This window comes from Micrasema longulum, unplaced genomic scaffold (genome assembly GCF_059751315.1).
Source record: "Micrasema longulum isolate JH-2025_06_02 unplaced genomic scaffold, ASM5975131v1 h1tg000047l, whole genome shotgun sequence".
Classification (NCBI taxonomy): domain Eukaryota; kingdom Metazoa; phylum Arthropoda; class Insecta; order Trichoptera; family Brachycentridae; genus Micrasema; species Micrasema longulum.
The window spans coordinates 378,064-402,640 of NW_028277254.1; the positions used below are offsets into that span (position 1 = coordinate 378,064).

The 24,577-nt window shown below is 32.2% G+C and overlaps 3 protein-coding genes across 4 annotated transcripts in view; 1 reads left to right on the forward strand and 2 right to left on the reverse strand.

The window, feature by feature from the left end:
- The first annotated feature begins 220 nt into the window (after positions 1 to 220).
- The window catches only part of RhoGAP1A (Rho GTPase activating protein at 1A), a 48,259-nt gene continuing 23,902 nt past the window's right edge, over positions 221 to 24,577 (forward strand). The window contains exons 1-7 of the mRNA XM_088228639.1: positions 221 to 630; positions 924 to 1,173; positions 6,503 to 6,686; positions 7,956 to 8,124; positions 9,982 to 10,228; positions 11,742 to 11,883; positions 13,694 to 13,871. Coding sequence (XP_088084765.1) covers positions 367 to 630; positions 924 to 1,173; positions 6,503 to 6,686; positions 7,956 to 8,124; positions 9,982 to 10,228; positions 11,742 to 11,883; positions 13,694 to 13,871 — 1,434 coding nt within the window. The 5' untranslated portion in view covers positions 221 to 366. The remainder of the gene's footprint in view (positions 631 to 923; positions 1,174 to 6,502; positions 6,687 to 7,955; positions 8,125 to 9,981; positions 10,229 to 11,741; positions 11,884 to 13,693; positions 13,872 to 24,577) is intronic.
- Positions 20,089 to 24,135, reverse strand: LOC148285212 (uncharacterized). 2 transcript variants are annotated; one of them, XM_088228815.1, is made up of 3 exons: positions 24,007 to 24,135; positions 22,581 to 22,646; positions 20,089 to 20,501 (listed from the first exon to the last, which is right to left on the reverse strand). In XM_088228815.1, exons 1-3 carry the CDS (start codon positions 24,071 to 24,073, stop codon positions 20,275 to 20,277), a joined length of 360 nt encoding a protein of 119 aa, XP_088084941.1. In that variant the 5' UTR covers positions 24,074 to 24,135; the 3' UTR covers positions 20,089 to 20,274. The 2 variants fall into 2 exon arrangements, with proteins under 2 accessions (XP_088084941.1, XP_088084948.1); XM_088228822.1 differs by lacking the exon at positions 22,581 to 22,646.
- On the reverse strand, positions 20,580 to 21,889 carry LOC148285213 (uncharacterized). Its single transcript, XM_088228807.1, has 2 exons — positions 21,482 to 21,889; positions 20,580 to 20,738 (listed from the first exon to the last, which is right to left on the reverse strand). The coding sequence occupies exons 1-2, from the start codon at positions 21,743 to 21,745 to the stop codon at positions 20,724 to 20,726; spliced, it is 279 nt and encodes a 92-aa protein (XP_088084933.1). The 5' UTR covers positions 21,746 to 21,889; the 3' UTR covers positions 20,580 to 20,723.

Genomic DNA, 24,577 nt, shown 5'->3' on the forward strand with positions numbered 1-24,577 from the left:
ATGTACATAGTAAAAATAAGAATCTTTAAGTTTATACTCTATATTTGATACTTTTTTTTTACTCTAACACTGCACATTATTGTACAGTATAGGGAGTTATTTTATATTTGAGAATCAAAAAAATCGTATCTGAAGTTGTCGAGTATTGTGTCACTTTTCGTTATCACGTTGGTATAATTGTGATTTCCAGATTATTGTTGACCAATAGCAGGCCAGATCCAGATGAAAGTGTTTTTCTATCACGGCAGGAGTCTTCTATGTGTCAATTATGTATTGAAATGTAAACTTATGCAGTTTTAGTGAAACCTTGTAAAGAAGGTGCTAGTTTTATATGTGTGTTATTGACATGAAAACATTTTCGAGAAGATGAGTGTTTTCGGCGATTTCCAGCGTGTTTGGATGCAGCGGTTTCCCGAAAGTGCCCTGCCTGCAGCTTGGGAAGAAGACGTACGAGCAAACCTCGCCAAACACAAACAAAAAGTAGCCGTGTTAAGGGAAGAGTTGGAGAAGGAAGAATTCTACGTGGAGTATTTAGAGAGGTTGCTTTTGGATGTGGAGAAACACAAAACAAATCCACTTCCCGTGCGCACCGCTCCCCCGCCCCCAGAAGTCGATGTCAATAGTGATAAGGTAGGTGATAGCACTCCTGTGTTTAATCAGTCTTATCTCTGCACGATATGCTTTGAATTGTGCATTTCTATTCCCCTTTCAATATCTAATTTCCCTGGAATTATCGGCTAGTTGTAGTTTATTTCATCCAATGTTAACATGGGTTGGGCAACAGTGAGACACACCTGTCACTGTTGTCAGAATCTGGGTCTCAAGATTCTTATCTCTCGTAAACAAATGCATTAATCACTCGACGCTGAACATCGCGCAAATATTCATTACTATCTTCGAAGCAATTGTGTTTATAATTTCAGGGTAAGATCAATAACTCCAGTTCCAGTGAAAACTTAGCGGACGTTTCCAAACAAAATGAAGATCAAAAGAATGAAACAAGTTTGCCTAGTGTTGATGAAGAGGAAGTGATTTTGAGACAAAAGACGAGTAGTTCAATAGGACACAGGAACTCTATAAATCAGTGCATTAGTGAGTTATCTTCCGGTCTCAGTGAACAAGTTAGAAGGTGTACCAGTGAGTTACCGCAAAAGACAGAAGCTAAAGAGCCGGGTGAGTAATTTACATTTATTTATTCGATACATTTATGTACATTACATGAAAAAAAATTGCAATACAATATGAATGTGAAAAATGGTAAAATAAAAATACCCAGTCATTTTAGTAAAAAGACTCTATCCTCTGAACTTTCCCTTTGGTACACCAATATAGAATAATTATTTCCCGAATACATGTTTTGTGATGTTCAGCGTAATAATGAAATTCATTCACCGCTATCCTACGAGGGGAGGTGAAGGTTTCAGACTCCCCAAAACAATAATCCAGGCAACTCAAAACAATCTGTATCATAATCTGGACTTAAGATGTTTAATGAGTTGCCAAAAGATATTAGGGATGCTGGGTCTATCGCATCATTTTGTGGGATGGCGATAATTTTTGTTACAAACAAACATCCATATGGGTAGATTCAGTGTCATCAGAAAGCATCTGGATTTTATAACGGTGTTTTGTTTTTGTATTTTTGTAAATATATTGTTTATTAATTAAGGTATAACTAGGTATTCAAATTATATTCGTACAATTATCTAAATAAATACATTACATTACACCAATAGCAACATGTATTTATTGTTACTTGATTAATATTCAATTGGATTGTTAATTATTTGTGTCGGTATAGATTCTCGTAAGTTAATCTGCAAGTCTTAAATAAATATATGTATTTAAACTTAATGTAAAGCACTCTTAAGGTGATTTTAGTGGCACTAACCTAACCTAACCTATTCAGAGGACACTCCATATTTTTTTTTATACATTAGATGCCCAGAGGGTTATACAATACAAAGTCACTTACAAAATACATAATAAAGTTGACAAACAATAATAGGTAGCAGTTATGCCTTCTATACAAAGGTTGAAAAGTAAAGTTAACAAAGACATGTTAAAAAAGATACAATATAAGTATTCAAAAGTACACAATTTAATTGTTACAAAGTGTAAATTAATAATTGAATAAATAAATACCGAAATAAAAAAATACACACATTTATATAAACAAATATAGAAAAGTACATTGATCAATATAATAATTAAGTGGTAAAGGAGTGACTAATTTAAACATTGTTTTTGCTGATAACGCATTAGGTTGTACTTGGCATAATTTTTTATTTAATTAAAGCTGGCAAAGTATTAAATATATCGAAAATATCGTTGAATTTGTTGGCATTTAAATTAAATCGCACTAATGGAGAGAACTGAGCATCATTTGTTTGAAAAGATTTTGTTTGGAAAGTACATATTAGTCTGGTAGTATTAAATGGAATCCTAAAGTTTATATCATTTACCAAACACGGACAATCTATAACTAAAATATTAATGTTAAAATACTCTAGTGTTATGTAGATTGCCTGGTAATAAATATGTTATTCACGAAAACGGCGCTATAAAAATTGGCAAAATTTATTATTATTATTTATTTTATATGCAATAAATTGCATGTATCCATGAAAGTGTATGTATTTTATTAAATTCGACTCATTTTAAATAATTAACCATGGAGTAAGAAGTGATTAAAAAATAATAAATGAACGGTTTGTTTAAAAGAGTAATGTTTTATGAGTAAAAATGTCAAACCGGTAAAAAAGAAAACATAATAATTATAACTACGTCTTTGGATGAAAAAACAATGTAAAAAAAAATGTGCACAATTCGATTACACGTAATTGACCAAAGTTGATATTATCCTCAGATACAATAATCACCATGTTGCGAAGATCCTATGCAAATATATATATTTGTAAATAGCAATACTCCAATTTTCATCAAAATTCAACCGGGCAGCGCCACAACTCTTCCGCATTCCTTCCTTGTACCGTGAATGAATGTCAATACATAAGTATATGTATTAAAAAAAATAATAAAACAGTTTATTTTGAAATTAAAAATAAACTAGTAAGTTAATAATAAACTTATGAATTATTCTCTCTGTGTCTGGGCGGATTTAATTGTTCATGAACTGGAAGCTGAAACATAAGGCTGATCGCTTACCTTTGTGTAACAGATGATCGAAATACGCTGCATTTTGTTTACTAACTTTTGCACTACTAGGTGCGGAAAGGAGAATGATGATGATTATGAAACATGAAATGTTTAGTGAACCTGAATCTGCAAATAAGTCATTTAGAATATTATCAATATTAATAATTAAAACACCGGTTTGTGATTTTAATTCTAAATCAAACAATAAATATATAAATAGACAGTTGTATGACTTATAAACACATGCATTATTTATATTTAATGTTTGATGTATACAATATGCATACTCAGGTTTTGTTTTTACAGAGCTGTATATTTGAAAATATTTCCATAGTAGTGTTAAACATTATGTAAATAAAATTTTGCTGCCTACTTATGGCATATCAGTGTAACTCGGGATACTTATGATTGATACGAGATACGAGTCACTCGGGGGAGTAAGAGTGAATGTTTCATACTTGCTCTGCCCACTCAACACTGATCAGTAATCCAATGTTTTGTGCGTAGTGAATAATTTATTACAATATACTGGTTACTGTGGCCTAGTAATTACTCATATAATCAAGAAATTACCCAACTGTTTTTATTTTATTTATAAACATACTTATGTTATTGCAGTTGTTTGCCATTTACAATACATAAGGCAATCACAAAATAATTTAATATTCTTCAATTATAATCACACGAAGAAAATAAAGTGTAGTACAACATGCTAGGTGCACATGAAAGCTTAATATAACATTCACGTAATAAAATTAAAGGTAGGTACTTAAAAGTTAGTTTATTGTAAAAGCTCTAAAAAATCTTGTTTTTGAATAGGATGGTAAGTTTCCACTTAACCGTTTTAGTACTGAGTTTTTTTGCAAGTCTGTAACTAAATTGCTGTAGATATTTTTTATTAGAAATTTAAAAAATGATATCAAATAATAAAAAAGTTGCATTTGCATCCATTAAAGGGTAAATTGATGAATTTCAATCTCTCTCACTTCTTTATAGTATTCTTCACAACCCTTGTGAACCAACATATCTTGCTGAGAATTTAGTTTACCTTTCTGATCGTGGTCTTTCGCTTCGCTATTCTCAGGAGAGAACACTTAACATTCCTCGACATGGCACATCATTTTTAGCAATTCTACTAAGAGCTACCTCTTCATGAAAAAAATGCACCTTCTCTGGCTACTTTCAAGAAACGCCTGAAACGTTACTATATTAACCTTAAAACCCTGAATTGTCTTAATTTTTGTGTATGTTTTAAAAAAAAAAAAAATCTTCTCTTTCCGGGTTCCTATTCTTGTCTCCTTCCATACTCATTACATGATCCCACATTCTTCATAGCGCTGCGCCGAAACTCTAACAGTTAATATAGAAATTTGTATTAAAATATGAAGGCTGGAGGGAAGAAACATGCTAGTCAGTTTGTTTATGAATTTGAGTTAAATATGCCAATTTCTGCATTGTAACTGTATTAACTGTATGCACTGTATGTCATCCAAAAAACTATAAACATTATTGGTCGTCAACAAAGTGATCGAAAAGTTTTGGATCAGGCGGAAAAAATATGATTAGTCAAGCGAAAGAATTTGAAAAATCTTTGATTGACTAAGCATGTTTCTTCCGTCCAGTTTTCATATATTTTTGCCATATTACTGCAACACAAAAACTTACATAGCTGTGAATATTTTCTCTTATGTTATTACTAAATCAGTAAGTAATTTACATACTGTTGTCGCCTAATGTTTTAGAATTTAACAAAAAAAGATTTGTCATAAAGCCAGTCAAATGAAATTCAGTTGCTTACACCATCTAATTCTAATATATTAAAATTATTCTTAAAACTCTTATTTTGAATTTTTTGCAAATCTTACAATTAGTTTAGTATTTTATTCAAATTACTTTAAATCAATTTAAACCAAATAGAATTAAGGACAAAACCAGTTTTTTGTTTCATACAATCTCAATGAAATCATATGTTAATAATAATTAGTGTAAGAAAGCATTTTATAGCAACATAGTAACGTTTTAGCTGTGGGAATCAACATTGAAACACAATAGCACATTGTTTTTATTTGTATATTTTTTATCTGAAATGATCTTCATTAGCATTTACCGTGATTTAATATTCATCCTCTTTAAATATTGTTCTAGAAGTGATTAACTATCTAATTAATTTATAATATTTTATCCACTGCAACTGTATTTAACAACATAAAGAAATTCAAAGGCATCTTACCGCAAAATCTATTTATGAAAAAAATAACCTTTTTCTATTAATATGCTTCCAAGTATTACGATAGCACTGTATTGTACTTTATCAACTTAACCTAACCATTTATTAGGTCTCAGGCGTGTTTCCGGCGAAGGATACTAAATTAGATTATTTTACTATTAATTATTGTATTTATTATTTGGTACCTACTACATAAAATAACAACCAAGCATTAACTTTATACACATTAATTTATAGATAAATAAACTCTGTAAATGCCGAGACCTTAATATTATTTCTTTTTTTTTTTTTAATATCTGGCATCATAAAGTTGATTGTTTGACAGTATGTTTTTGTAAAAAAAAATAATTCCTTATGTATCTTATTATTCAAATTAAATTGTTTTTATATTAAATTGTTTTAAATATTTACAATGCATGTGTTATTAAATTATATTTTATTTAGTAATTTAATTTTAGATATAAAGGAAATAAAATGTAAAGCAAATTGACAAGGTAAAATTGCTAACCACAAATGAACAGTGTTGCAGGGAATTTTCGACTAACCTGGAGTATGTTTAAGTCACATTATGTATTCTCAATGCATAATTTTATGTATTTATAATTGTATATATTTCTCTAATAATTATAAATTTAATTTTCATAATTAGTTTATTTTTTTATTCATAAGTACTTAATACTTATATTTTTTAATTGAGTACTTACTGGTTTTCTTTGCCTACTTAAAAAAATACTTATATTATTTTGGATAAAAACTACATCTCAGAATGAGCTGAGGCGTGCTCGCGCATATTTTGTTTTTTGCTTCTGATGTATAGATTTCCTGGTAATAAATTAAAAATAACTGCTTTTGCAATTTATTAAGGAAAACATAAATGGTATAAATAATGTTTATCTAAATATTGAGTGTTGTCAAAATATTTTAAAACATTTACTGGATTGTCCACCTCGTGCCTTAATTGACATTAAAATGTAATGATTATCGAATATTACGAATCTGGGGGGTTGACGAATAAAGAGATTTCACTGTACTTAAATAGCATTAGAAACAGTGTTTGCAAATACTTCAACCTTCTCATTGAACTTTTTATTTCTATTGATAATTTTTTTCTTTCAGAACTTGCTACCTCCCCCAAATCTAAAGCGCGACCAGCTTCACAAGGCGGGGGCGACTTTGTGACTGTAATAGAAGTTAATGGTCTCAAGGGAGCCGATGGAAAACCTAAAAAAAATGATGAGCCGTTACCACGTCCATCGTCACCAGTTGAGACCGTTCCGGCCAAGAGAAGAATACCTCCAAGGTCTGTATCAAATTGATTATAATAGCCGTTAAATACTCAATTGACACATATTGCAACAGAGAGGGAGAACATTTTTGGAGAAAAGAATATGTAAGACCAGGCATTTACAGGGCTTACGACCTGTCATTGGCTGGTTTAAGTAATCTCTTACACACTGTGTTACATTCACCATTAAAAAAAAAAGACATATGATACTTAAATCCACAAATTCGTAAGAACAATTGACTGGTTTTATTGATTTTGCGACATCTTCAAGACCGGTATCTTTGATGTAAAATTATATATAATTATTTAAAACATTAAGGATAAAGAATACAAAATTTTGTTTATTTATTATATATGCCTAGAGGGCAAGTACAAATCAATTTGCATTACAGGTACAAAGTCATAATTCAAGTGTTAACAATTAACAAGTTGACATATAGGTCTAATAAATATGTATCTATTATACAGAAATTATGACATTTAAAACTAGTTGTGTTATAATATATTAAACTTTTATGTGGTAAAAATTACAAAGTGTTTCATTTTAAATAAATTAAAAATGTTTTTCCACAAAGTAAATGCTGACAAAATAAATAATATTTTTATTTGGTTTGAAATACGTAAATCAAATCAAAATATTTTTGATAAATCCACCTGATCCATGAAGAAGTATAGAAATTTTAAAAAATAAGATTTTCAGGCGTTGCTTAGTATGTAGGTGAAATAATTCAATTTGATGAATCTTACCCGCATAAATAAAGGTTTCAGCTCTTAAACTTCACGGACATCAACAGAATGGTGAATGTTACACAGTGTGTAAAGCGGCCACTTAAACCAGCCAATGACAGATTTTAAGCCCTGTAGATGCTTAGACTTCTATATTACCTTCTCTAAAATGTTCTTCATCTCTGTTGTAATACGTTAACAAAATAAGTGTTCTATAAAGGGTTGAAGGTCTAATTTGTGTAGTTAATTATATATGTGACACTAAATAACGAAAAGGGCTATCCAGCCACCGTCATTTTTGAGATTTTTGGTTAATATTACTGCTTAAGTTTGTTTTATAAAATAATATTCTGTTTAAACATAGCCATCTCTTTTATTTCTGCCAAGAAAAGCAATAGGATCTCACTGATTATATTAATCGCTCAAAGACAAAAAGTTGATTTACTCAGTTTTACTTACAGTGGTTATGCCACGTTTGGTTTTTAGTGTCACATATGAATTAATATTTATAAACATGTTAGATGTTTGTTTAATAATCCAAAATAAACTTTGTTCCAGACCGCCCCCCAAAGTGTTTCCCAAGCGCACGGGTTCCCTACCTGACCCCCCGTCAGATGACAGTCCTCCCGCCTCTCTCAGCCACCAGAGCAAGCTGCAAGCAGCCGACTCTAAGGAGTCCCTGGCCAGCCACTCCTCTTCACACGGGACCCCCTCAATCACCGAAAGGGTAAGCCTCCATTTTCATATATGTCTATTCATTATATGTAAGTTCTGTTTGTATTACTTGCCATCACAACGCTGCAATTGCAGTTTTGCGCATACGCGGTACTTACTCTGACCTATTGAGAAGGAGTCGACGCCATTATGAGTTAACTGACTGTTGTGTGCGCTTCGTGGTGATTGTTTGAAATATCAAATAAAATTGAGAATCCCGCCGCTTGTGAGATAAGGTCTATAGTTTGTTTCCTTAATCTGAAGAACATTAAACCTGTCCACATTCATCAATAGATCTGTGAGGTGTAAGTGATTAAATGGTAAGTGGATGGGTGAGACAGTTCAATGAAGGTCGTGATAATGTGCATGATCAACATCCATCTATAATTGGTGATGAACTTGTTTCTCAGTTTTTAAATATTTATTTTATCTGTTTGCATATTTATGCTTCAGTTTAAAAACTTCTTTGATATCAGTCAACTTAATTCTTTGTGGAAGCATATTAAATATTTTTACGGAGAAATAATTATTGCACTTTGTGTATTCGTAAAATAAATAAATAATTTGAAAAAATTGTTTTTTTTTAAAAAGAAAAAGTAATATTTGAGTTATTATTATTATGTAGGTACCCAAACATTTCCTAAAGTCGTAAATAAATTGAGGGGGGGAACTTCGAACCTTTGATCCTGTGTCTACAACACTACCACGGGACCAGAACCCATTTCTTGAATCATTATAAAAAAGCTTAATGTTTATACGGATAAACTTTCAACTTAAAACTACTTGAGTGCATTAAGTTTAGAAAAATTAAATTATTCCTTATTATTTATAATATTTTTCATTCCTCAACTGCATTTTTTAAAACTTTTTCATAATAATTTTCTTATTCTGTGATTAAAGGGTATTTTCCTGTTCATTTATGTGGTTAGGTCAGGTTTATACATTAATTTGAGTACCCGTTTGACCTATAGATAGTGTAAGCTGAAAACCACAAACTCAATTATCATATTCTCTGGTTAACATAATTTTTATCTCTTGTTTTCCTCATATTCCATGAATGAACTTTATTTATAGAACATTGGCTCATTGTACTGCTGATTAATACCATACTGATTATTTGCAGCAATTCAATTGAAGGGTACACGGCCAAAACGGGCTCATTGCGCTTTTTTCAATTTTGGAGATGTTAATCCCGTTTTTTTCTCCTAAATGAGTTCAATAAAATATAATACATTCTGTTAAATAAATATGGCTTTGTGAGACGGGGCATTGTCGTGGTGCAAAATCCAAGAGTTGTTCTTCCACAAATCTGGCCCTTTTCTGTGGATGTTCTCTCTCAAACGTCTCATAACGCTAAAATAATATTGTTTATTCACTGTGTGGCCGTCAGGAAGAAATTCCGAGTGAACAATACCACAAGTATCAAAGAAAACAGTGAGCATGGCTGTGATTTTCGAGCGATTTTTGTCATGGTTTTTTTCAGTTTCGGCTCATTGGGCAAACACTATTCCGATACCTGTTGGCTAATTTGCATGTCATACTCATTAACCCATGTTTCGTCACCAGTTAGGATGCGCTCTATAAATGTGGGACCTATTCTGACTCTTTCCGGCATATCCTCAGCTAATTAGGTTTGTTGCTGCATCAGAACCGGGTTTTTGTCCTGCGGTAGCATTGTGGACTCGCGAACCCAAGGTCTCAGGTTCAAGTCCCACTCTGCCACCACTCATTTTTTTTTTTTTTTTATATTGGTAAAATTTTGCTTTGCTCGCTAATATGAAACAATCGATAAAAACTTTGAATTTGCTAGATCGTTAAAACCAGTTAAATTGTATTTCTTTAAATCAACCGTTTTTCTAATTGTTTTCAGGTGAAGTCCTACGAATCCATAAATTCCTTATCCTCGGAACGGAAGAGAGGCGGTGCTGGGACTCCTCTCTCCGTTGCTGCAGCATCAGATTCCTTAGAAGGGGCGGAGGACAGTGTCAAGTCTGCTCCCCTTTCCCTCGAGAGTATTCCCAATGCCGTAACTCAGGACGCTGCGCCCAAAGAAGAGCCCTTCTATGACAGTGTCCCATTGGACGCCAATGATGGAGAATATGTTTACATACAAGCTGGTACGTTTAACATTCTTCTCACTACAAAATCTTCGTCAACATCTGCTGAATGTAATTCTTCCGTGTGTAACAATTAGAAAACTACAAATAAGAATGTAAATAAAATAAATAATTTTACTTCTCGTTTACTATGACAAAAGTATTTCATTGGAATTCCCTACAACGCTCGTTTACTTACTTGGCGTATAATATTTGTACCTTGAAGGATAAAACAGTAGGGCAATCCACTTTTTGCTGTTTTGAAGTTAAAAATGGGGAAATTACCACAATAAGCTATTTTATACGTGAACACCTGAGTCCACTTTCATTATAAAAATGCTTTTAGGCCCTGTAAATGCCTAGACTTCCATATTTTAAAATGTTGTAATTTGTTAATCTTAATGACTGCCTATGGGGTGAAATCCAGTTTTTTGTCTACAAACATTTGGACAAACTCAAAATATTGTTTTAACCATTTCTTTTTTTTAATCCCGAATTCATATTAATACCAGAAAACCTATTCAGCATGGTTTTTTTTTTCACGGTGCGTGGAAAATATCCACCGTGTAAAAAGGGCTCCGTTGTACAAATATTTATATTTCTTCTCAAAACTTCTGATGTGTTTCAAAGCACAGTTGCTTTCTTTATTTCATTCTCCATGCCACCATATTATTAAAATTATATATATATATATATATAGTTGGATAATTTATATAGCGCCATTTTTGTGAAAATCACCTCAAGGGCGCTGTACAATTAATAAATATCCCAGTATGTCTTGCAGCTACAGAGCGCATGGACGGTTGGGATTCTAGTTCCTCGTTTTCAATTAAGATCAATCAAAAATTATAACAGAAAGGAGCTAGATATCAGGACGTCTTGCAGCTACAGAGCGCATAGACAGTTAGAAATTTAGCCCCCATTTACACATTTTTAAAATTGACAAATAAATTTAGTGTATTAAAAAATAATAATAATATGAATAATAAAAAGGAGTAAGATTACAACACGTCTTGCAGCTACTAAGCGCATAGACGATTTGAATTCTAGACCCCATTTACAAAATTTAGATATTTCAAAGTTGATATATGAAAGCTAGATAACCAATCATCGTGCAGCTACAAAGCGCATGGACGAGAGGAATTCCAGCAAAGTTAAAACAATATCAATAAATTTATAAAAAATAGAGTATAGTAGTAAATTGGTCAAGTGTTCATGCCAAGAAGTAAGCAATAAAAAACTAAATAAATCAAACACTGTTTCAACTCCATGGTTAACAAAGGGAGATAGATGTCCGAAGAGAAGCTTTTGTAGACAGTAGGTAGATACCGTCACCATGTGGCCCGCTGGCTGGTAGATAGTTTCTGGAAACGCACGTGTGTAGTACTATTATGCCTTTTGTTCCAATGACTTGGTGTCCATTTTGGTCCGTATTATTTTGTTTTATGAGACGCAACATCGACGCAATGCATGTCTCCTAAAGCTACCATATTATCAAAAATACTAATAAAAAACCCCTTTCTATTACTTGTAGGTGGCACTAGTTCCAGCACAGATGATGTGTCTAGTAATTCTAGCACTCTGCCCCTTGCTGCTCGGGCCCCTCTTGCCCTGGCCGACCCACCCGAGTCGCCGGGGAACAACTCCAACTATGTCAACATTGACTACTTTATACAGTAAGTAAATTATTCCTCGAAAGCTAGTTATGTGAAATTTTATTTGGAATTTTACTTATTGATTTGCCATTTAAAACTTTATTACAACTCTTCACCTATCACAAAGTCAGAGTATAGTCGAAGCTTAACCGAATTGCACAGCTGGAAAATACGGTGTGCTAGCTGGTTTCCTGAAAGACATGGGACCCTTTTGAATTGAAGTTTATTCACTGTAATTCCTCGTGTTTACATATTATGATTTAACATTAAATAATATGCGGAATGAGAAATTTATTGGATATAAACAATGTTTTCTTACGCTTGGTAACAATGAAAGCATTAAATTGTATGGTGAAGTTTCTTAAAAAGTTTAGTTTCTTTTTCTTAATTTAAAAATGCCAGGTCAGTATGAAGAAGAACGAACCTTTGAAGGTGGAGATATGGTAGATTATGAAGATGATGAAGATTCACACAACTAAAGTGCTATTTTCAAGCTGGGGGCAACCCGAGCAAGTTATTGCACAATTCTCTCTCTCTTTTGAAAATGTATGAAAAAAAAAAAAAAACAATCTACTTTGTACATCACTATTCTTTGGAATCAACCAATTGTAGAGTGTTGTGATAGGTTTCCGGTTTATGGGAAGCCAATTCACCAATCAGCACATTTCACTGAATAGAACTTGCAATGTCCCACGCGGAGTAATTACAAAACTTCATCGAGCTGATAATAAAAAAATTAGATTTTTTTTTGCCTTAATTTGATAGTCTATTAACCCATTGCACCACTAATAAAGTTGACATAATTTGTTCATACAACACACTATTTAATTTTGACACATTTTTTTATTACCATAACATTTATATTTGTAATAAATAATGTGAAATAAATTGTGATTATTACATTTTATTGTGAAATCAGTAACCGAAATATACTTATTTATGTCATTTTTATGAATAAAGTTATTGTCATTCAGTTTTAATGTAAAAAAAATCACTTCAAAGACAAAGCCGGCGATTCGCCGGCTTTGTGAGTCAGTGGCAAATTGACCTTGGCCGCCGATTCGCCGGCTTTGTGTTGGCAATGGGTTAGCAAACAAAATATTTCAAAAATAACACCGAACTTCCTCTTACAGAGAAATTTCAGAAAAGATTTCGATCATGCTGTTATTTTTTTTCAAATATTGAAGTGTACTAAAACGGTTGTTAGTAGTCAAAATAACCTACATAATTCATATTATAATGACACTGTCATGTCTGATTACTTTGAAAAAAAATCTATTGAATGTGAAATGGTTATAACTGGCCATTTTTCAAACATTGTGTATGAGTTATAAGTTTTTATTTTTTTTTCCCCTATTTTTTAATAGAAATCCCAGTGATCAACTTAAAATGGCTCAAATTTAGTTTATACTAAAAACACTTCTAATTTGTCTTGTTCTTATTTGAATTGTTATTTTTTGTTTATTTAATATTAAAGTTCTTTATTATTTTAATTATGTAACCACTTTCAAAAAATATATTTTGATTTTCATTTAAATATAACATACTTAATATGTTTTTGGCTGTCTTAGAACAGGGTTACTAACCATAGTTAGACAGTCGAAGTAACTTTATATTAATGTAATAATTTTATGTGTGTATACACAAAAAATATTTTTTAAATGCATAAAATTACTTACCTAGTATCTTTTAGTGAATGTCCCAAGTGTACTTAAATCCTGAATAATGTACTTGCGATTTTTGTTAACACCCTTAATTTTAAATATAATAATGACATAGCCAGGCTCCTGTAGATATTTTATAGAAAAAAATAAATTGTATTTTCTTCTAGACGCGGTGTTGGACGAACCGATACCCAGCGCAGTGCGGGGTCTGCCGACAGTGAGGGAGACGGGGAGCAGGAAACGGGGGAGGGAGGCCTTGTGCCCCCGCTACTACTGCGGAGTATTAGCACCGACACTGAGGGGGTCCCACATGTCCCCTTCACCCCGCAGAGGTTCCAGAATCAAGTGAGTGAAATTTTCATATCAGAAATTTAAATTTATCTGTTGTGTTTTTAGTTAACATGTCCAGAGCCCATATTACAATGGGAAATTAACATTTATTTTCAACATATTACAACAGAGGTAAAGAACATTTTAGAGAAGGTAATATAGAAGTCTTGGCATCCACAGGGCTTACGACCTGTCATTGGCTGGTTTAAGTGGCCACTTTACACACTGGGTAACATTCAGCATTCTGCCAGGCGGATTCCATGAAAAAGTATAGAAATTGAAAAAAAATTGGATTGGATGTCCCTGGGACAGAGCAGGGATGTGCCGATGAGTCATCAACGTTAGTTCTGATGAACGTGTCCATCAAGGTCAAGGGACAGATCTACTATGTTATATGGGGAACCACCCTTATAGGAAAAAACTGGCGCAAACGTTATAGTAAAAAACTTTATACGAGAGTACGTTATAGGGGGGTTTATTGTATGTGGAAAAAATTTGATCACTGTACAGTTTTCCCTGGTGAGGAGGACTCTTAAACTAATTTTGTAAAAAAATATTTCATATTTGTCAAAAACTTACATTCCATAAACACACTGTTTTGTTGGCAGAAAGTCACACATTATTTTTTTATTTAAGTTATGTTGAGTTTTTCAAGTGATATACATGTGTCCGCCACATAGTAGGTGATTATTACATTTGACTACCTTGCATAAGATCTCAAATTTAATTCTTGTTAATATTAATTTAAGTTACTTATCTTTGTAATTTTTCACATGTTACCCTGGATAGCAGGTGTGAATGTTCCTTATAATCGATTATTTGCAGTTTACCATATTTTTTTGACATCGAAAGTAATGTTTTATGTTACATTATTATTAGGAAAAAACACATCACAAAAAAAAAAATTGCTTTTCTTGGGTAAGTAAATTTACATCATATTCTTTTATTCCATACCAGTTGCGCCTCTTTCAGCCAAAATTATTACTACTGGATTACACGAGATTACTCTGCTGAAGAAAAAACACGAATTTAAATACGTCTTTAACCTAAAATTTTAGAATCTTGTTTGAAAAATTACACTTGCGATTACAGTAAAATCTTGAAGCTTTCATTAATGCAATTTAGTCTTTCAATACTTCTTCATAAGGGCTATTATTCTTTAAAATAAATCAATTTGACTTACGACGGTCTAAGTGAGGGGACAATAAACACACTCTTTATGTGTGAAAAAGAGATAACTAATATACATATGTTGTAAATCTTAACACGGAATTTACAATAATACTTGATCATACTTATATTTCGGTGGTTTGAAAGTGAATTTGCTTTAAAATAAATTGATATGTTGATATTTTAATCCATAATATTAGCGTATCAGTATAAATCCTTTAGTGGGTTTTAAAAAACAAAGATTCGCTAAACAAAAAAAATATATACATGATTTTTTAAATGTTTTTGTGCAGACGATGACAGTTGAATTGTAGGTTATTCTTCAGTGTCCATTTAAACTTTAAAAATTAAGTTTGAGTTTTGATAAAAACATTACTAGTGTGTAGTGTTAAGAATAAATATATATAAAGAATTGTAAAATGTATAACTTATTTATTTATTTAGTACATATATACGGCCTAGGCCAATTACAACGGTTACATGAAGAAACATAAATGCAAGAAAAAGAACATAAAACTCGATAGAACAATGATTCTTAAAACGTAATTTATGTTTTGTTTGGTGAACTATCATACTCTGTAAGGAATACTTTTAAATTATTTAGTTGTTTTCTCATTCATTAAGAAATAGTGTTTTATTTCAAGACAAGTTATAATAGTCAGACTTAAACAAAGATTCACCGGTACGCTAATGAATTATCCAGTTTTATAAATTACTTTTTCGACACTTGGCCCAAAACATGAAATAGCCGCACGGATGGGTCGTTGCTTTCTAATGACCATTGCGGGGGTTCCATTCCTTAGGGGTTCCAATTTTTTTTTGCAATTATGTTTTTTTTAAATGTATTTTTTAAAATCAAATGTTTGTGCTACATTAGAAAATATTTTTATTGAAACTATTAGCCGCTAGTGCCATTTGTTATGGATTATTTACCAAATATAAAATAGACTTGTTTTTTATGTACCATACTACCGCTATGGACATTTTATCAGAATTTTCGTAGCTTACCAATTTAAAAACTCACCACTTGCTACTGCTGGATAGGTTAAACGCAAGTCGAATAATTAATTTTACCTCTGCATAATAAATTATTAAGACACCATTGAATGCTCTATTTTTTATTTTATTTTCTTTTATTCAGGAAACATACAGTACAGTTACAAAGTTTAATATTTTACACAATTGGACTTAATTCTAATGGACCAGTGAAGTTTCCATATTATGAAGCAATTATATGTAAGGTTAATTATAAAAGTATAAAAAAGAGAAGGAAAAAGAAAAACATAAATGAAAGTTGTTTAAAAATTAAAATTTTAGTGAAAAAAAGATATTTTAAAGTTTGTAGTTTGTAGTGAGTATTTACAAATGGAAATAATATTAAAAATGAAGAAAATTTGTAAGAGTAATTAAAAATTAAGAATTGAAATAAAGAATGAAAAACATGCTCAGATGTAAAAATAAAGTAAAATAGTAATAACATTTTTTTAAAAAAAGGAAAAACATAAATATACACATATTTATTTTAAGGGATTCAAAGAAAGATGAGAAGAATCTTTAAGTGAAATATAAGACAATAAATTTAGGTCAATTTAAAAAACATCTTCAAAATTAATGACACATTATAGTAAGAGCAGCAATATATTGATTTTATTTACATAAATAATATAAGTAATTAAAAGTAGTTTAAAAGTATAAAAACATGGCAATGCAGCAGAGAAAAAAGAAAAAATAAAGAAGGAATAACAAGTATAGCAAGTAATCTTTAAAATTTGAAAAAGCAATATAAGAAGAAGATTTTAAACCAAGAGAAGTCGATAAAATTTCATTAAAGCGATTTTTCTATGCACCATTAGGTGTGGATGAGGCTAGCAGAGGAGAGAGATACTGTACTAGTTATAAATTGGGAAAAAGAAAATGTAATATCTGAATAACAGCTTGCCCACCACATACCGCACACCGCATCTGAGGACATAAGTCTCCTCGGCGGTGCCCACATACACGGAAAATTTGCTCATTGTCAAACGAGAAAAGCTGCCCGATGGAGCTCTCTGAAATCTGGTAGCCTTAGCATCTTTGTGCTGAAAGAAAGTAATCCAGAAGTACATAATATGTACTTCATTGGATTGAGAAGAGAGGGAAGTGAATTCTTCGCTGACTGGGATTGGACATGATCAATTCGCCGAAATGATTACAAAACTTTTTTAAAGCCTTGAAATTCTTTTTGGAAGCCACCAGATCTGTATATCCGACAGGACCTATAACAGGGCCACGGATAGTAGCGAGAAGCTCCATTCGGTAATTATAGAGAAGGGGAAAGAGACAAGACCATAGGATGTGTTCAGAAGATTGGTTAGGATAACCGCAGCAGCACGCAGCGGAGTCAACAATATTAAAAACAAATATTTTTTTATTAAATTTACCATGACCTAATAAAAACTGCGTAGTCCAGTGATCGGGGATAACCCAAGAAGATTCTAAGAGCTGACGAATTGAAGGAAAAAAAGAAAGGTAAACCTCCCAGAAGGGGAAGATTCCCATCGCGATTGCCAAGCATTAAGAAGAGCATTTAAAGACATTTTTTTATATTCGATTGACACAATAAAATATCTGAATAACAGTCTATTTTTATTGCTTGATAAAATAAGAAATGGAAGTCTATCAAGAAATTCGCCTCATGGTTTATTGTTTAACATATTGGCATACCACGCAGTTTTCAAAGGTTCAATCTTTTTAAACCTTTAAACTGTCATTGAGGTAAATAGTAATAATATTTTTTATTCCAGCTCAATTGGGCCAAATGTTCAACACCCGACCAGCCTAAAAACTTAAGTTACCGGTGTCCATGCCTCATTGGACCCACCATTTTTTTACTCGTTGAACTCTTTTTATTTTACACTCACAATTTAAGCTAGATCTGATTTAAATTCTTGCCAAAGGATATAAAAAAATGATCAATTTATGAAAAAAAAAAACAAAGAAAATTTATTTACCAACTGATTTATTTAAAACAAAAAACCTTTTTTAAGTCATTTTATGACTAATGAAATATTTTCTTCTTCTGGTATTTCTTAAAACACATTTCAGGGTGCAGACCAGGTTTCCGTGAACAAATTTCACAAAATCACACTGTTTCTTTTCTCTTTCCGATTTTTTTCAGCTCAGACCTTGGAACAGCTTTTCTCGTCCCTGTCTCAGAAGTGTTACTTTCCATCTTATTTTGTCGTCAAAAAGATTACGTGATGAGCTGGCCATTTTTCGAACATTATATAACATTTGTAAAAATTTAGATTTATATTTTCCTTATTTTTTAATAGAAATCTGTTTTATCAAATATTTTTTCTTTGTATAAACATCTCATAAGAGAAAGCTACCAGGTTTTTTACATGAAAATTCGCTCGGGCGGGTGACTCCTGCCATAGAAGCTGTAGTGTATTTTTATTTCGGGTTGGTAGCTTCCACCAAATGAGTTCTGAGGGTTAAAGGATCATTAAAAATATATCTTAAGTACGATTTCGATTTAGGTTTATGATTACATTATTTATATTATGTTTATAGGTGAATGAAAAATCTGTAATGTACTGAAGTATAAAGTTTAATTTGTTGTCAACAACAATATTGACAAAACGAGTAAGCGCAAAAACTTTTTTTAGAAATTTGAATTTTTTCCTCAAGCCGATTAAATATTCTTGCAATATAGGGAATTCCTTTAGGGAAAAAAAAAAAGAATTTAAATAACATTAATGACTTTGCTGCCGCCTGTCAATTAAAAGTTTTTGCAGTGTCTAGAGTTAATTATTGTAATGTAATTATTACTACTACTACCATTGTGCCATTTCACCATAGGGATAGGCAGAGAGGGTGGACTGCCACACACGTCTATCCTGTCATACATTTCTAGCCTCTTCTACATTCATGCATCTTGCCACACATGCCCTTTGATTCTGCCTGCTTTTGACCTGACCACAGTTTGTATTGAATACCGCATTGAGACTTATTTTAGAATCTTCAAGTACAGTTATATTACTCTACCAAAAGTCATTGTACCTGTACGCTAGGGGCGAATCGTCAAAATAAGTGATTATCCACAGCTTACCATTATATTTGACTTTAGATAATATTTTTTTATAACAACCATGTTTATAGGAAAATAAATAAAATAATTGTTATTTATTATAAATCACCATTCATATCTTCCTATAAAAAATATCTATGAAGTGCGCCCAGCGCCAGCGCAGCGCCCATCCCATTCTCAGTGAACTATGAATATAGCCGATTACCTCAGCTTATTCTTCTATACAAAGAAGTACACTGTATTTTTCGTCTTTAACCCAAGTCAGCTTTTTTAGTACTAAAACAAACTTCCAGATTACAAATATTATTTGAAGATTCTCTATTTGGAAACTAGTATTTTGAACATTATTTCCGACGGACTATTTTTCTTCGATAGGATACCGTTGATATATTACGTATCACATAGGATAGGTGGTGTTCGCAGTGGCCGTTTTTGGCATTATTCATTTTAAAAGAAATCGGCGAGTGCTCAAGTGTTGACACTTTGACAGTACTGTCAATGACAGATCATAATGGAAATATCTGCTGAATGTCATTGTGGTATTTGTTAATAAACTTTTGTGCAAGTATTCTATGAAAATAGTGTAGAATAAAGCTACGTATATCACGTGGTTCATAATAATTGTTGTTTGAGTTGATTTTTACAGAACCACAGAAAAAATAGTCATTTATTTATTACTTACATGTTATGTAGGTACAAAGTTGAAATTTTTAATAGATTACCTATAAAATAAATCACGGCTCGCCACTGCCGTACGCAACCTGCGCACTAAATTCTGTGAACGCACATTTGCTGTCGCAGGCCCATGGCTTGAAACGTTTTCCCAGAATAAGTGAGAGTGAAGTGATGATTCAAATATAACTTAAAACCCAGCTGTTCTCTAAATCATTAGAATAACTCTGCAGCATGCGATGACAAAATTCATTGTTTTACTTAAATTTTAAGTCAAATAATATTGTAGTAAAGTGGCAATAAAGAAAACCACATTCGTTTGTAGGTATGATACTTTAATCTATTTTAAATGTTCTAAAATATAATAATTTTGCGAGTTATTAAATATACATTGTTCTTTTGCAATACCAGATAATTAAACATTAATTGATTTATATCTACAAGTAACTTGGCCGGGGAATACGAGGGAAGAATCATTTGCGATGTGTTTTGTTGTTCGTTTGCTTAAGGCGCCAGGGCGGCAAGCTCTTCCTCTGTGAAGGGCACGCAGTTCATGGAGTTGAGATCGCACTTCGTCTTGGTGCAAACTCCGCCCATGCACTCCTTACGTATGCAGATCACTCCGTTACAGCTGGTGCTGCTGCTCTTTCCATTGCCCAACACTGCGCCATCAACATCTACATTGGGAAGATTGGCGATCACGGTCTCGGTATTCGGAACCTGACGCTTCTCTGTGATTAAAATAATCGACATTAAAATCAAATCGACCCAATCAAACACTTCATATAAGATATTGCGCTGTATGGATGATCAAATGTAGAATGGGTGAGTACTGTGATTGTATGATAAGCTGGATGTTCTAGGGCAAAGCGTGTGTGCGTGATGTTGAGTGTGTCCCTTTCGTTCGCCCGTCTATTTCTCTTATTTTTTGTTATGCATGTTTCCTCGTGTTTTTAAATCCTCGGTACCTATGAAAAATTTTAATGTTTGAGAACTTATCTATGAATTATATATATGTATATATTGCGTTTTGTGAATATGCTGTATGCATATGTGCCTACTGAATAACTGAGATTGTAGAAGATTAATTGAAAAACCAATTGGCTTTAAAACTATGATGAGGTTCGAAATATAATTTTGAGATTCTGCACTTCACAAATATTTTTAGTCAGACTTTTTACTGTGTTTAAAATGAGACTGGTACTGAATTTAATTTCATACTTGTATTATTAATTTTAAATAGTGTATTGTGATCCTATGATTCTTTTTAAAGCCTTCCTTCAAAAAATATTTTTGAATTCTATAGTTAATGTAGATGTAAAAAAATATGTTTTTTTATTTTAATGCAATGGTAATGATAAAATTACTGTATTACTTAACGCAAGAAGGCCCGTAATATGTGAATTAGTAAAAGGTAGTTGTAAAAACTACAGCTCAAACTCGGATGAAGCAGCTGTAATACAAAAGCTAATGTCTGGATTAGTGAATGAATTAATGCTACCTCGCTCGTCGGGGAGATCGTCGTGATGACTGGTTCCTTCACTCGCCCACCGTTATCACCGAGCGTTGTGGACATCTGCAGGTGAGCAAACTCCCGGCACTCCCCCTTCATGTTAGTGTCGTAGATATTGCAAGTCTTCCTGATGCACACCCCCCCGTCGGCCGGACAGACAGTCGTGGTGCAAGTCTGGTCATTACAAGAAACAGTTACCTTCGGATCTCTCTCTGCCTCTAGGCGAGCGGCCTTTGGCTTGGCGTCTTGCGCTTGGTCCTTGTTAGCATCCGCCGGCTTCGGTACCTCTGCCGGTTTCTGTTGGTCCTCCTGCGTCTTGTTCAGTATGAGGGGTGTTATTATAGTCAGAGTTTGGGGCTGCTCCACCTGCGGTTGTTCTTCAGACCCCCAGAATGGATAAGTGATCCACTCCCAAAATGAAGATAGATAACCCTTTCCTTCTACTGTTTCAACAGCTGGCATGAAAGATGAGTGAATGAGTTATGTTATGAAAAGCAGTTTTTTTTATATATAGAGATTATCCCGTATTCATATTTCTTCCAACTGCATACTGGACAGAGTTCTCATATAGTTGATTCAAAGTCAGTTTATGAAAGAGAGTAATAATTGTAAATAATATTAAATAAATATGTATTAAAGAAAATCATCTTAAAATACAAGCCTCGTTTTATTAGATTTAGACAGGTTTTCTTGGCACATTGCATTTTGTATAAAATGTATTTACTAGATAATCTCTATAAAGCATGTAAATATGCGGTTATTTGTTTATTTTTCTAATGTTTGATGAAATATTAGTTTCAGTAAATGTAAAAAATTGCACAATAACATGAACAACAGATTAAAAAAAACACCCATTAATAAATGTTTTGGAATGTAGAAGGGTTATTATTTTATATACATTTTATTTTAATTGTTTATTATTACTTGCTTGTGTTATTTCGGTTAAAAGGACAACTCTGTTGTATGGATTTAATTTTCTGACAGTGCTTTCTAAAATTTTGAAACACGAACATACAATTGGTAAAGTACCGAAACCAAAAGGGCGGTTCCCTTTCACATGTTAAATTTTATCAACACGACATAATATTATTATTAACAAACGAATAATGATTTTCGGTTAAGACGACAACTTTGTTTATTGGATCTAATTTTTAGCATTATCTTGCTTGTTAAAGGTAATTACCATTACATATATTATTATTAACAGACGAAAAAACTGAAAAAGCAACGGAAAATTTCGTAAATACGAATATTTTTTTCGCTGTACTCCTACACGGGTAGGGGTGAGTCTACTTACGAAAATATTGTAAAATTCTAGTAAGGAAGGAAATTGCGCGTTCTGGCTTATCTTCACTATCTGAAACTACAATCATAAAAATATTGTTATTTCTTATCGACAAAAAGTACTATTGATGCACGACATAATGACGCAGAAAATCTGCATCAATTTCTGAAAGTACGTCTAATACCAAACGAAATATTGAATATTATTTATCGCATCCATAAAAATGTCAGTCATAAGTCATAATTTGCGCACTCTCATTACAAACCTTTAAAAAAAACATGAACATTTTCTAACGTTTATTTATAAAAGTGCAAGTTTTTTCCCTTGTGATAACGCCTCGTCAAGCCACTATTTTCAAAACGAGGAACAACTGGATTAAATTGGTTTGAAAGGAACGTAATATTTTTGTATACTGAGCACTGTGTTTTTTATTGCAAAAGTGTCCTAGGCTTTTAAACTTTAATAGGAGTAGATGTTTCGAAAATAACGATAGTATAATATGTTAGAGGTCGCGGAAAAACTACGCATTATTCTGAAAATTAAGACATTAAATGACTTAATAACTATTGGAAGTACAGTAGTTAACATTTGGTGTATTTCTAAGTAAATTAATTAAATAGCAGTTGCAATTATTAGTTACTAGATTAATGGAACTACAGCTCAGGAATGTGCACATGAAATAAATGAGGTTCAAGATAATTCTACGAAATTTGATACACTGAAATACCCTTGCTTTATTCCACGCTTGTGGGTTTTATGATTTTCTGTATTTTAACCGTCAATTTTTTTCTCACAAATAGAGAACACTATCACTAAATCATTGCCCCTTTCTTGTATACCAGGGGGGCGATTTCAATGGAAAGTTAACAAAATTATCTTCCGTTTTCAAAGTAAAATCGAATTTTCTCTACGAAAATGTATATATTTGAATGATTTTTTATTATTTAAAACATGTTCAATTACAGGTGCGAAGATACTTCAAATTTGTATACAAATGTATACATTTTCGTTTGGAAAATTTTTAAGCCGTACATCATGTTTCGTAATACTTAAATTTAATAGGGAGAGAGAGTAATCGAGTTGTAGTCAAAATATTTTTATGCTTTGTCGGCGTTATTTCAATGTTTTTATTTTATTTATTTATATAAATTATATTTATTTATATTCTTAATTTTCTATTTTGTTTTTTAAAAAAAGCTTAAATTGTAATTTGTCTTATTTTTAGAAAACATTTTATAACGTTCTTTTTTATTTAAAAAGGACGTACAACATCAAATAATTATTTTTTTTTATAAATTCTGGGAGTATAATATCTTATTCATGTATTATATGTTTTATTAATAATAAAAATAATGTATTTAAAAAAAATTAAAAAAAACAAGTGAAAAACATTTTTTTTTAGTTCTGTTTTATTGAAATAATTTTTGTAATAACTCACGCCTAGATGGGGTGGCGATGGCGACAGCGACGACGGTCAGGAGAACGATGAGAAACAATCCCTTCATGGTTGTAGTTTTTGGTTTACTTGAACGGATGTAGATGCTGAGACTGAGTGTCTGTTGCGAGTGATGCTCTGTCTGCAATAGGTCGGGTTTTATAACGAAAAACGACCCAAAATCCGCATACGTACACAGGGTGACCATCCGTCAAAATACATTTATTATAATTTTTTTTTGTTTCGTTTTTGCTCATCATTTCAGACCAAGACACCCAATTACATTACGAATACCCAGGCTTGAAGAAATCACATTTAACTATCGGATCTTACCGGTAATCGAACCCTACACCCGCGTGCTTCACGGAAGCGTGTAGCTATTACGCCGCTAGAGCCGCTCGCAATAAATCACTTTTTTTTGCTGCCCAATAGGTTTAATTATGGTGAATTACAGCATAAAACACCCAGGTCTTAGAAAAAGCACATTTAACTATCGCGATCTCGTCGTCTTTCTCCTTATTTACAGCAGAATTGCATATAAAAATATTCCAATCAAAAATATTACACATATTTC